The sequence below is a fragment of the Oculina patagonica genome, chromosome 2 (genome assembly GCF_052425735.1).
Source record: "Oculina patagonica isolate OP01 chromosome 2, crgOcupat, whole genome shotgun sequence".
Taxonomy (NCBI): Eukaryota; Metazoa; Cnidaria; class Anthozoa; order Scleractinia; family Oculinidae; genus Oculina; species Oculina patagonica.
This window is the reverse complement of record NC_135759.1, coordinates 17,076,283-17,090,617: the sequence shown is the minus strand read 5'-3', so window position 1 is coordinate 17,090,617 and position 14,335 is coordinate 17,076,283. Positions and strand designations below refer to the sequence as shown.

Below are 14,335 nucleotides of genomic sequence, written 5' to 3'. Positions count from 1 at the left end.
ACGCTGTATCTTTTTTTCAGTTTGTCAAAGCCTTTGACAAAAACGGGACAACAGGAAGCATACATCAAAGGCCAATGTTAAAGCTTTGCGCATGTGTAAGTCAATAACTTGAGTCCAAAGGTTGAATCCTTAAATCAGTATCATAACAAACATGTGCCAGACTAGTTGTTTCCTTTTAAGACTTCCTGCCTAAGATAAATCGTGACAGTTCTACGCAACTTGTGATCAGAGAAATTGATCTCTAGGACTCAGTCTCCCTGACTTTGACATTGCTTCTTTCTCCCACCACCCTGATCCGGTTATTAAGTGCCTTGGACATGATTGTATTGATGCAGGCGGCTACGTTACTTAAAACCCAAATAAGACGATCGCAATTTTTCCATGTAACTGAGCTATTTCAGTGACATATTAGTAGTTATAGTTTGACTCGACACTCTACACTATGACTGACAAGTAATATGAATTAAGTCTAAGCATACAAGTATCGTTTAGAGTATTCAAATAAATTCTGATTTCTGAGTGGGACAAGGTGAGGGTATTTGTGTTTCAGGCAGTTTTCATGTTTTGTCATCTTCCGAGCACGGCTACTGACTTACTTAACTAGAAAGCTGAAGTGTATTGGAGTCGGCGACCCGTTTGTAGAATTAACGGTCTTTCCGTCAAAAATTAAGTACGTCAAAGATATTTCAAAGTTACCTTGGGAGGAAACTGCGGGTTTTAAGGGGAACATTTTCTTGCTCGCCGACTACCGAGGCGACTTCTAACTTAACATTTTGACTGTCTTTTCCGCCCAACACTTCTCTCTCGTTCATGTAAAACAAAGTAAGAAATCGTTTGAGCTGAATACAGTTACTGCGTACTTCAGTAATGAGTTGTGGAGTGACATCATTTTGTCAAGTTTCTTTTTTCAAGAAAAGCAATAATTATTCGTCATTCTCACTGGTGACTGAGTTACAAAACATTCGAAAATTTTGGTAACTAAGCAAACTAAATATTTGAGTTGTTAAAATCACGTGATTCGGAAGTGAAACATGACGAAATTAATTGAGCTCAGCCTCTAACTTCACAACTTTTTAGCTCTGTCAAATTTCGTCACCCAATATTTAACTACCCTGCCATTTCCTAATCAGAGTCATGTTCGAATTTTGTCGCTTTAGATTGGTTGGTTGCCTTTCGCTAATGAAGGCACGTATATTTTCTTAACAAAATTTAGGCTCTCTGGACAAAGACTGTTAAACGATACTTGTACAATAGATTATCTACTCTATAATATTATTGCACCTTCTTTAGTAAAATAGCTTTTCATTTGAACCAAATGGAGGTTTGGCCTATTTTATCGTTGCCGTTAGCAAGATACCATCCGTAATGTGTGTAGTGAGGGTTCCCTCCCATCACATCAGGCTTGTAATTAGTAGGGGTGCATCCCGAGCATGCCGATGGGCTACTTCCCGAACCCGAATGGACACTGGGAAAAAACGGACCATTAGTAAAGTCCGCGTTTGGCGCGTTCTTGTCGTTAAACCCATAACCTGTGGGATACGAGTCGGTCCAGGTCACCCCCAGGGCCTCCCCCAGGGTATATCTTTTATACTTTCCACTTTCTCCTTTTAACGCTTCAACAACAAAACCAACGACGTGCATACGGCCCGGCTGTCCGCCATTATAGCGGTTATGATTTGCAAAGGTTATGTTATAAGGATTATTCTTTAGGTAAATACGGTACACATATGCATACTTGTTAATACCACCCGTGGCTGGGTTGTTACCGGCCGCCATGATCATATAACGAGCATTATTAGCCATTTTTACAGCCACGTGTGGTAGATTAATCATCCCATTTTAAGAGCTGCGCTGCGTGGGAAGCCAGGCGTAACCAAAGGGGTTGTTCATATTAGGTATGGCCTTGTTGTTGGCATTTGTTACTGTCGTGTGAACGTAGCCATAACTAGCTAGCATCCATGCTCCACCAGCATAGTTCATATCACAGTAAGTCTGTGCCGGGGCTGTTTCACCAGGGGGCTGGATCCAGTACATGCCGCTACCTTTACTATCGCCGGCGTCAAGAATGGCCTGTGCGTTTGGTGCCGGGTTTTCTTTGGTTCCCAGCGGTTTTTTCAAAATAGAACATCTGTTGCCAGAATAACGAGGAGGGCATTTGCAAATATTTCCTCCAATGCACGTTCCACCGTTCAAGCATGGCTTTTTTGTACAGTTAGCTAAAAAAGAAATTAAAAAGATAATGTGGGACAAAAATATTCTGAGGCGGAGAAGTTGTTGCAATTTCCGCTTCAAGTACATCTTTGAGACTTTTTTGGAGGACCTCTTTTCGTCAAATACGAGTGAGTAGTTGAACATCTTATATCATAATTTTAAAAGAGTTACTGTTTCCGTAAAAACAAAATGTGAAATTTACCTCATACATGTATAGGCAAACTTACAACAAACAAAACCCCTCATGAATGAATACTTCTTGTAAGCGACTAGGACCGCCTACGGGAGTGCGCTTGTATGTAATAAAACCGCTACTTACCGGTACTCAGCGACTGTTGACAGAAGGCTCCAGTGTATCCTGGCGGGCATGCGCACCAAGTGGCGTTGGGTCCAGCGCACTTGCCTCCGTTTCGGCAGTACGAATCTTTGCAGGCTAAAAATTCGATAGTACATGTCATTATAATTATCTCCCCTCTCTTAGTACTTGGATGTCTCTGCATCTGTACCCTGCGAGCAGTTGGGAGCGTTGAAGAAACGAACTACTCACAGCGCACTACATCGGAAGGTTTCTGCGCATACACCACACATTACGTAGACCGTCAGTTTAAAACCCTTCAGCTTTATATCTGCTCTCAATGACTGTTAGCTAGCGTCTAGTAGACCTTATTACGGCTTCTGATGCCTTCTTAGAGTTGGGAGAGGAGGGGGGGGGGGGGGGGGGGGGGGCAAACACCGTAAAAGTTGGGCTAATGTATGCGAAAATGAAAAATTCGATTTCCGAAATGTTATTAATTTACACCCAGGATAGCAGGTAAAAGAACTTACTGATCAAATCCGAGGGATATAGCCGCACTAGGAAAGCCGCAAGGTTTTCACTTTTTGTTTGTCTGTAAAACTGAGCTTCAGTCAAATTTGATCGAGAATTCGAGAGTCTTCTGTTGGGTATTTCTATCTTAAAATCTAACAATTTCAGAGGGTTTATCTTTCTCAAATTATCGGGTTTCCAACTCCCAACTTTTTCCATATATGTTTTTTGAATTTTTGCTGTGTTTGCCCCCACAACCAAGATGGCGCTAAGAACCGTAAAAAGGTATATGCCTAGACAAGCTAGCCTCCAAGCTTCAAAACCTCGTGTCCTTGTATAATCTCTCTTGGCTCAGAGCTTTCAACACAGAACTTTTGCTCAAAACGCCGGCCGTCGGGGGGGGGGGGGGATGATAATATGAACGAAAAAAGGGGCAAAATATATCATCTGACTTCTTAGCAATACCAGAAGAACCTGCGTAAACCATTTCTATCGTTTGGCGTAGTAAACCCTAAAAAAAATGGTCATTTGGTTTTGAAATTGTGATACTGATGGGCAGTGTACGAATATGAACTACCCCATTTTCTAACCTTTGAAGATGTTCCCTTTTTTAAATAGAAAATATCCTCAAAAGTACTGGAACGAATTAAATAGGTAAACCTAAACGGTAGCCCCCCCCCCCCCCCCAAAGCAACCAGTAGGTGTTAAAGTTTATCCTAATAGAGAGAAATTTCGAATAAAATACCAAATACCTTTGCATTCCTTGTTGCTGCAGGACTTGATTACAAAAGTCTTCGTCCCTTCACATACTTTTGCCGTGTCATTGAGTTCACAGTTAATTTTCTTTGAAAATTCCTCACAGCTTTTTACGATATTTACCATTTTATCGAAACACTCCAGGCAAGACGCTAAGAAGCACAAAAGTAGCGTTAAGACTTATAAAGTCTAATTATTATTAGAAAAACGTACTAGGGACATTCCTTTTTTTCACACTGTGCACTTCTAGCTGTAATAAACTAAAAAGGAGAACTTAATGTTGTTTTTTTTTTCTTTGTCATAGTTTTGCCTTGGTCGCCAGGCTTCTAGTTATGATTTGCACATCGATCAAGCCAACCCCTGACTTCCCTCGTGTCTGCGCACTTATGTCTGTTATCCCTTTGTTATTAATGTGTTAATAAATATTTAATATATTTCAGAAAGGTGAGTAAGTCCACATTTGACTCTCCAATTTGCGCTCCATCGCCGCGTAGAAAAAGAAACAAACAAGATGGCTGCCTTTTGAAGCATCAGTGAAGTATGGGGAAAAGTATCTTTACGATCTCTACTAACGCCGAAAAAAAAGCGGACTTAAAAAAAATCTATTAATTTTAGTGAACACTAACCTTTTCCACAGTGAGCGTCACAAAGCTTTTTCAACTCCTGTTCGAACTCATCACAAGTTTTGTCAATGTTAAGTTGTGAACTGTTTGACGCGCGGCACTTTCCGGCCGCCACAGACGCTTCTTTGACACAATCTTCATAAGTTACGTACTAACATAGAAACAATAAATAAATATGAAAAAAAAAATCACCAAGTCTGAATCGTACGCTGGAGCGGTCTGGGCCCAAACGCTGGCCGTGGTCATTGTGTTGTGTTGTGTTCTTGGTCAAGGCATGTTACTTTCACAGTGCCTTTAATTTCTCACCCAGGAGTGTAAATTCCCCCACCCCTCCCCCACAAAATGGTGAGGGGTGGAGAGGTGGGGTGGTAACTGTTGTTGGACTTGGACCCGCCGAGGAGTCAGAGGTAGTAATACTTCACTGCTTCATTCTACGGAGTCGAAACTATAGGATAACTTTCGACGGAATGGGGGACTTTGACCCGAGCAGGATTTTCCCTTTCACTGTCTGATATCGACAGAGCTTCAGCTGGGGCGAATTCACGGCTTTAGGCAAAACGATTCAACCAAAACAAGGCACGCATTTGGGTTGTCGGTAATCTTTACGTGTAACGTTCATCGCTCAGTAGTGTATGTGCATACACTCAGAACTCGTCCCAGAAATCGTCCCTTGCAAGAATTTCAAAACGGTGTAATCGATTTAAATTATCGGCTAATTCTGGTTTTAATCGCCTTTTTAAGACGAACTCGTCCCAGAAATCGTCCAATCCAAGAAATCCAAACACATCATAATTGATTTTTTATATCGGTTAACTCAAACCTGGAATCAAAGAAGTACGAGCGAGTCCTTGTTTTTCGATGATACGCTCATCCCAGAAATCCTCTCATGCAATAACTCCAAAACATCATAATCGATTTTCAATATCGGTGTTAACTCAAACTCAGAAACAAAGAAGTAGCGAGTTCTTGGTTTTTTTTTTCATCTTTTGGTGATAAGCTCGTCCCAGAAATCGTTTTGACGGCCGTGTTTATCAGGGCACTAGAGAAGGCCAAACAAAAACATGGGCTAGTGAAGAAAACAGACATGAATGGAGATGCTGTTGTGATGAGCAAGACCTGCAGTGCCAAGGAATCATCCACCAATCAGGTAACTAAACTTGTAATTTAATATGTTAAATAAGACATTTCACGGAAAGAAAACGTTTGTGACCCACTGGTCAAACTTCTATTATCCGGATTCATTCGCGAAAATAGAAGAGTCGACAGGGTATGTTAAAGTGAACATAAAACGGGGTATGAGCAGAAGCCCGATAATCGAAAGATCCGAAAAACAGAGGTTCGGATTACTGAGTTAGAGCGATGTTCCAGTAACCCTAATCAGTAATTCAGTTGGTGTTCGATGAGTTTATAATTGGCTCAAATCAAAACGACTTAAAAAACGTTGTCCACACTTCTAATCAGTAAAAAAAAAAACAAGAAACGAAAAAAAAATTCCTGAACGGCCAAAGTTAAGTTTCTCGCACTGGTTATCAATTGCCTATTTGTACTTCTGATTTGCTTTATAATATTACACGTGTTGACGCTAACAGTGACCTCCTTTGTCAGTAATGTTAATAAAGAAAGCCAGGCCTTCTCCTCGGCCTCAGCCGGAATAGGCGACTTATACAGCTTATCCTCGAAAGCAGCGCGCGCCGTCATAAAAAGACATGGTTATCTGCTTCGACTGCTTAGTAACGGTTGCTTACGTGGTACTTAAGTAAAAGTCGAAGTGTTTTATTCGTCTTTAAACCATGATTATTCTGGATGACGAAAACTTCATTCAATATTTGCTGATTATAGTACAGTTCGAACTGAAGGATAAATCTATAACACTAACCACACTGGACTGAATCAAAATTGAAGGTAACTAGGGACATGAAAATAAGTTTGATGACAATTCTTTTTACGTATTTCCAGAAAGTGGAAAAAGAAATTGTCAGTACCGAGCCACGGCGAGTTTCAAATTACACAAAACGTAACGGAGTACAAACTGGTCAGCAGATTACCCAATTATCCAAACAAGTCACGTGCGCGGAGGCGAGATGTTCTTCCGAGCGACTCCCGTCCTCTCAAGCAAGTGACGTAAGCAGTAAACGATGCAGTGCGGCGCTTGAACTCGAGTGGGAAGGGATAGAACTTGTCATGGAGGATGGATTTGAAATGATCAAATTGTGTAAAGAAGAAGAAGTGTAGAAACGAGAGAAGAGACTGGCGAGAGAAAATGAGTAGAAGTCGATGGAGCACTGGAAAGTTTTGTATTTGCGGCTACGATCTCATCTTAATGAGCGCTCGGCAGTATGCGGTCGAGATATATGTTGTTTGGTTAATTCGGAACGAAACTCTCTGAGACAGTCCTTTTGAGACAGTCACCCAAACACAATTCCATCAAGAAATTAAAGTGCAAATTTAATTCAAACTTCTTCTTTTAAGTACAGCTGTCAATGATTTTAAAAACTTTTTTATACCTTGATCAGTTTTATACTAAAATGAATTAAGCAGGCTAAGCTATGGCATCAAAGTTTAACCACACCTTCAAACCTGTAACAGTAAAACGCTGTATCTTTTTTTCAGTTTGTCAAAGCCTTTGACAAAAACGGGACAACAGGAAGCATACATCAAAGGCCAATGTTAAAGCTTTGCGCATGTGTAAGTCAATAACTTGAGTCCAAAGGTTGAATCCTTAAATCAGTATCATAACAAACATGTGCCAGACTAGTTGTTTCCTTTTAAGACTTCCTGCCTAAGATAAATCGTGACAGTTCTACGCAACTTGTGATCAGAGAAATTGATCTCTAGGACTCAGTCTCCCTGACTTTGACATTGCTTCTTTCTCCCACCACCCTGATCCGGTTATTAAGTGCCTTGGACATGATTGTATTGATGCAGGCGGCTACGTTACTTAAAACCCAAATAAGACGATCGCAATTTTTCCATGTAACTGAGCTATTTCAGTGACATATTAGTAGTTATAGTTTGACTCGACACTCTACACTATGACTGACAAGTAATATGAATTAAGTCTAAGCATACAAGTATCGTTTAGAGTATTCAAATAAATTCTGATTTCTGAGTGGGACAAGGTGAGGGTATTTGTGTTTCAGGCAGTTTTCATGTTTTGTCATCTTCCGAGCACGGCTACTGACTTACTTAACTAGAAAGCTGAAGTGTATTGGAGTCGGCGACCCGTTTGTAGAATTAACGGTCTTTCCGTCAAAAATTAAGTACGTCAAAGATATTTCAAAGTTACCCTGGGAGGAAACTGCGGGTTTTAAGGGGAACATTTTCTTGCTCGCCGACTACCGAGGCGACTTCTAACTTAACATTTTGACTGTCTTTTCCGCCCAACACTTCTCTCTCGTTCATGTAAAACAAAGTAAGAAATCGTTTGAGCTGAATACAGTTACTGCGTACTTCAGTAATGAGTTGTGGAGTGACATCATTTTGTCAAGTTTCTTTTTTCAAGAAAAGCAATAATTATTCGTCATTCTCACTGGTGACTGAGTTACAAAACATTCGAAAATTTTGGTAACTAAGCAAACTAAATATTTGAGTTGTTAAAATCACGTGATTCGGAAGTGAAACATGACGAAATTTATTGAGCTCAGCCTCTAACTTCACAACTTTTTAGCTCTGTTAAATTTCGTCACCCAACATTTCGTTGCCTTTGGCTAATGAAGGCACGTATATTTTCTTAACAAAATTTAGGCTCTCTGGATCGACAAAGACTGTTAAACGATACTTGTACAATAAATTATCTACTCTATAATATTATTGCACCTTCTTTAGTAAAATAGCTTTTCATTTGAACCAAATGGAGGTTTGGCCTATTTTACCGTTGCCGTTAGCAAGATACCATCCGTAATGTGTGTAGTGAGGGCTCCCTCCCATCACATCAGGCTTGTAATTAGTAGGGGTGCATACCGAGCATGCCGATGGGCTACTTCCCGAACCCGAATGGACACTGGGAAAAAAAGGACCATTAGTAAAGTCCGCGTTTGGCGCGTTCTTGTCGTTAAACCCATAACCTGTGGGATACGAGTCGGTCCAGGTCACCCCCAGGGCCTCCCCCAGGGTATATCTTTTATACTTTCCACTTTCTCCTTTTAACGCTTCAACAACAAAACCAACGACGTGCATACGGCCCGGCTGTCCGCCATTATAGCGGTTATGATTTGCAAAGGTTATGTTATAAGGATTATTCTTTAGGTAAATACGGTACACGTATGCATACTTGTTAATACCACCCGTGGCTGGATTGTTACCGGCCGCCATGATCATATAACGAGCATTATTAGCCATTTTTACAGCCCCGTGTGGTAGATTAATCATCCCATTTGAAGAGCTGCGCTGCGTGGGAAGCCAGGCGTAACCAAAGGGGTTGTTCATATTAGGTATGGCCTTGTTGTTGGCATTTGTTCTTGTCGTGTGAACGTAGCCATAACTAGCTAGCATCCATGCTCCACCAGCATAGCTCATATCACAGTAAGTCTGTGCCGGGGCTGTTTCACCAGGGGGCTGGATCCAGTACATGCCGCTACCTTTACTATCGCCGGCGTCAAGAATGGCCTGTGCGTTTGGTGCCGGGTTTTCTTTGGTTCCCAGCGGTTTTTTCAAAATAGAACATCTGTTGCCAGAATAACGAGGAGGGCATTTGCAAATATTTCCTCCAATGCACGTTCCACCGTTCAAGCATGGCTTTTTTGTACAGTTAGCTAAAAAAGAAATTAAAAAGATAATGTGGGACAAAAATATTCTGAGGCGGAGAAGTTGTTGCAATTTCCGCTTCAAGTACATCTTTGAGACTTTTTTGGAGGACCTCTTTTCGTCAAATACGAGTGAATAGTTGAACATCATATATCATAATTTTAAAAGACTTACTTTTTCTTTAATTAACAGCCGTAATAACAAATTAAAATGTGAAATTTACCTTATACATGTATAGGCACACTTACAACAAATAAAAACTCTCATAAATGAATACTTCTTGTAAGCCACTAGGACCGCCTACGGGAAGTGCGCTTGTATGCAATAAAACCGCTACTTACCGGTACTCAGCGGCTGTTGACAGAAGGCTCCAGTGTATCCTGGCGGGCATGCGCACCAAGTGGCGTTGGGTCCAGTGCACTTGCCTCCGTTACGGCAGTACGAATCTTTGCAGGCTAAAAATTCGATAGTACATGTCATTATAATTATCTCCCCTCTCTTAGTACACGGATGTCTCTGCTTCTGTACCCGGCGAGCAGTTGGGAGCGTTGAAGAAACGAACTACTCGCAGTGCACTACATCGGAAGGTTAACTTACGTCTTACAATTCATGGAAATTTCGAATTCCGAAATATTTATTAATTTACACCCAAGATAACAGGTAAAAGAATTGAATTTACTGATCAAATCTGAGGGATATAGCCGCACTAGGAAAGCCGCAAGGTTTTTACTTTTTGTTTGTCTGTAAAACCGAGCTTCAGTCAAATTTGATCGAGAAATCGAAAGTCTTCTGTTGGGTATTTTTATCTTGAAATCTAACAATTTCAGAGGGTTTATCTTCCTCAAATTATCGGGTATCCAACTCCCAACTTTTTCCATATATGTTTTTTGAATTTTTGCTGTGTTTGCCCCACAACCAAGATGGCGCCAAGAACCGTAAAAAGGTATATGCCTAGACAAGCTAGCCTCCAAGCTTCAAAACCTCGTGTCCTTGCATAATCTCTCTTGGCTCAAAGCTTTCAACACAGAACTTTTGTTCAAAACGCCGGCCGTGGGGGGGGGGGGGGGGATGATAATATGAACGGAAAAGGGGCAAAATATATCATCTGACTTCTTAGCAATACCAGAAGAATCTGCGTAAACCATTTCTATCGTTTGGCGGTAGTAAACCCTAAAAAAAACTGGTCATTCGGTTTTGAAATTGTGATACTGATGGGCAGTGTACGAATATGAACTACCCCATTTTCTAACCTTTGAAGATGTTCCCTTTTTTAAATAGAAAATATCCTCAAAAGTACTGGAACGAATTAAATAGGTAAACCTAAACGGTAGCCCCCCCCCCCCCCCAAAGCAACCAGTAGGTGTTAAAGTTTATCCTAATAGAGAGAAATTTCGAATAAAATACCAAATACCTTTGCATTCCTTGTTGCTGCAGGACTTGATTACAAAAGTCTTCGTCCCTTCACATACTTTTGCCGTGTCATTGAGTTCACAGTTAATTTTCTTTGAAAATTCCTCACAGCTTTTTACGATATTTACCATTTTATCGAAACACTCCAGGCAAGACGCTAAGAAGCACAAAAGTAGCGTTAAGACTTATAAAGTCTAATTATTATTAGAAAAACGTACTAGGGACATTCCTTTTTTTCACACTGTGCACTTCTAGCTGTAATAAACTAAAGAGGAGAACTTAATGTTGTTTTTTTTTCTTTGTCATAGTTTTGCCTTGGTCGCCAGGCTTCTAGTTATGATTTGCACATCGATCATTACGCCGTTTCAAGCCAACCCCTGACTTCCCTCGTGTCTGCGCACTTATGTCTGTTATCCCTTTGTTATTAATGTGTTAATAAATATTTAATATATTTCAGAATGGTGAATAAGTCCACATTTGACTCTTCAATTTGCGCTCCATCGCCGCGTAGAAAAAGAAACAAACAAGATGGCTGCCTTTTGAAGCATCGGTGAAGTATGGGGAATAGTATCTTTACGATCACTACTAACACCGAAAAAAAAGCGGACTTAAAAAAAGTCTATTTAGTGAACACTAACCTTTTCCACAGTGAGCGTCACAAAGCTTTTTCAACTCCTGTTCGAACTCATCACAAGTTTTGTCAATGTTTAGTTGTGAACTGTTTGACGCGCGGCACTTTCCGGCCGCAACAGACGCTTCTTTGACACAATCTTCATAAGTTACGTACTAACATAGAAACAATAACTAAATATGAAAAAAAATCACCAAGTCTCAATCGTGCGCTAGAGCGGTCCGGGCCCAAACGCTGGCCGTGGTCATTGTGTTGTGTTGTGTTCTTGGTCAAGGCATGTTACTTTCACAGTGCCTTTAATTTCTCACCCAGGAGTGTAAATTTCCCTACCCCTCCCCCACAAAATGGTGAGGGGTGGAGAGGTGGGGTGGTAACTGTTGTTGGACTTGGACCCGCCGAGGAGTCAGAGGTAGTAATACTTCACTGCTTCATTCTACGGAGTCGAAACTATAGGATAACTTTCGACGGAATGGGGGACTTTGGCCCGAGCAGGATTTTCCCTTTCACTGTCTGATATCGACAGAGCTTCAGCTGGGGCGAATTCACGGCTTTAGGCAAAACGATTCAACCAAAACAAGGCACGCATTTGGGTTGTCGGTAATCTTTACGTGTAACGTTCATCGCTCAGTAGTGTATGTGCATGCACTCAGAAGTCGTCCCAGAAATCGTCCCTTGCAAGAATTTCAAAACGGTGTAATCGATTTAAATTATCGGCTAGTTCTGGTTTTAATCGCCTTTTAAAGACGAAGTCGTCCCAGAAATCGTCCAATCCAAGAAATAGTACGAGTCTTTGATTTTTTTAAAACCTTTTGATGATAATGAGCTAAATTGGTACATGTACTGAATGCGTTCTTACATTCTCACTTACCTCTTGGCACTTCTCCATTCTTTTCACGATGTCTGGTTGATCGTTTGCTGAAGGAACAGAGCAAAGGCTTAGAACGATGCCGCAACTGAAAACGAGGACCGCAAAACGTTCCATTTTGAGTTTCTTGTAGTAGCAGGTACCTTCCTCAGTAAGGTATCACAATAGCTGCAAGTAGAAAGTGTTCCGTGTCTTAAAGGCCCACAAAACAATGGAATAATGTATGTCATGTTTGTTGGACAGTTAATGCATTAGTTTTATACTCATATTGCTAACTCGAATCCTGAGTAAATGTTGCTAGATAGTATCGCCAAATTTAAGTAAATAATGTTGTGTTTTAGTCGCGTAAAAGGTATTCACCTGTCTTTTGTGTTCCAGTGATTCAATGCCGAAGCGTTTTTTTTTTAATTTCTGATTAAAAAACTAGTTTTCTCTTTCTATACTGAATATTCTATAAAATTACTAGCTAACAAAAGGTACACCTGCTGTATCTTCACTTGTATTTGTTCAGACTTCCTTTGGAGTTTTAAAGTTGATTTTAGTTATTGTAAGAATAAGAAACAATACCGAACTTTCAAGAAAGATCCAGTAACTCTGCTATTCGGATTCTGATTAACAATCGAAACAACTAGAGTTATGGTACATCAAAACCAACAAGGAAGGATGCGATACAGACGCTTCTCTTTTTTTCTTTTTTGCCGTTTACTACTCCACAGTAACAACAGAAGTCGCAAAACCATCCAAATTTGTTTAGTGCATTTTGCGAAGACATTCAGTCAATGCATGTTGTTCATTGAACATTTGTTATCTCCTTGCTTCTATTTTAACCATGTGTCGTTTCTGTGCCCACGACTTAAGCTAGCTTATCGCACTTAGGATCAACCTAAGTCCTGAAATAGCAGATGGCATCCTAATATTTTTGGAGAGGCGTGGTCGAGGATGTATGTGTGTGTGTGTGTGTTTTTTTTTGGGGGGGGGGGGGATTCACATATCAGAGCTCAGCTTACTTTGGGGTTAGTTGGTTAGTTGCATTAATCTTTTAGTCTAGGATAGGGTAACTTGGAAAAAACCCTTTCAGCATTGGTTATGTACAAATTACTGCAAACAGTACTAGTTTTGTTAAAACCTGTGGAATATATCCCATAAGTATCATAATTATCTCACTGGTCTAGTCTTCTGTTTTATATACTTCTTAAGTGTCATGTATGTTTGGGTTTCAGACTTTTTAGCGATTTGAGCGGTTTCAGCTTATAGTACTGGAATCCCAAGCAATAAATATGCAATACAATTCTGTCAGGATCTATGAGTATAAGTAAACGGACATCTGGCATGAATAGACAGCGAAGGTTTCTTGGACTTTATAAACAATAATTTTGAAAAATTTCAAACGAGATGCTTCTATCGTTAAGGTCATTGCCCTATATTGCATTGCGCATCCTTTCTGCGCAGAATTTTACGCGTAATTAGCGCGCACACATAAACATTCATAATGGCGGCTTTTTTCTATGCGGCTTAGTCCGCGAGAAAAATAAATCGTCTCTTTCTCGTAAACGAGTATGGTGACCTAACAATTTTTTCTCATATTTTGGGTGTAGCGATCAAGTTCTTTCTGTAAAACTAAAACAGTTCAATTCATATATTTGAAAAATAAATTATCACTGAAAACGTGTACTTTTCCAGTACTCGCAAGGAATTTAATAAGGAATTATGTGGTATATACAAGATCCTCGTGCTCCCAAACAAATATGGGGATCTCACTTTTTTATTTCAAAATTTAAGTCCCTTGAGGTAACCAACAAGTAGGCAATGTTTGGTTGTTTGGTTGAAAATCTATGTTCAGTTCTATTTCGGGACAATGACCTCAATGACTGATGAGAAGCGCAAACGGTTCTGTCGCCTGCTGACACAGAGGCTGATTGGCACAACATAGCGGTGCGAGGAGGGGACGGGGTGAAGTGGAGGACGGGGTAAAGGAAGACCTTCGGTCAAGGTTACTATCGTTCTCCTAGAAAGGGAAGATATCAGAATGCCGGATAAACATTGATAAACTGAGTGGCTTACAACATATTGCAGTGAAGACGTGGTGGTGCAAGATCGACACGTTATATTTCTACCAAGAAGCATTCAAGTTTATTTAACAACCTCTATACTTATACTTTACAGTCGTCAATGATTTTAAAAGCCTAAAGTGTCTTGATAAATTTTGCTAGTGTCAATGAGTTAAGCAATGTAAGCTAAAGCTAATACCGCTTCTTATGTGACTTGTGATTGGAGGATCGATCTCTAGAATC

The 14,335-nt window shown here is 40.4% G+C and overlaps 2 protein-coding genes and 1 pseudogene across 2 annotated transcripts; 1 reads left to right on the top strand and 2 right to left on the bottom strand.

Annotated features, from left to right (window-relative positions):
* Positions 1-709: 709 nt before the first annotated feature.
* LOC144643335 (uncharacterized) lies at positions 710-2,466 on the bottom strand (annotated as a pseudogene).
* Positions 2,467-4,566: 2,100 nt separating this feature from the next.
* On the top strand, positions 4,567-7,426 carry LOC144643357 (uncharacterized). Its single transcript, XM_078502569.1, has 3 exons — positions 4,567-5,542; positions 6,352-7,138; positions 7,180-7,426. The coding sequence occupies exons 1-2, from the start codon at positions 5,480-5,482 to the stop codon at positions 6,625-6,627; spliced, it is 339 nt and encodes a 112-aa protein (XP_078358695.1). The 5' UTR covers positions 4,567-5,479; the 3' UTR covers positions 6,628-7,138; positions 7,180-7,426.
* An 806-nt stretch (positions 7,427-8,232) lies between these two features.
* LOC144643318 (uncharacterized) lies at positions 8,233-12,213 on the bottom strand. The gene is made up of 5 exons (XM_078502523.1): positions 12,048-12,213; positions 11,187-11,334; positions 10,550-10,705; positions 9,480-9,593; positions 8,233-9,146 (listed from the first exon to the last, which is right to left on the bottom strand). Exons 1-5 carry the CDS (start codon positions 12,159-12,161, stop codon positions 8,233-8,235), a joined length of 1,446 nt encoding a protein of 481 aa, XP_078358649.1. The 5' UTR covers positions 12,162-12,213.
* Between the last annotated feature and the right edge of the window lie 2,122 nt (positions 12,214-14,335).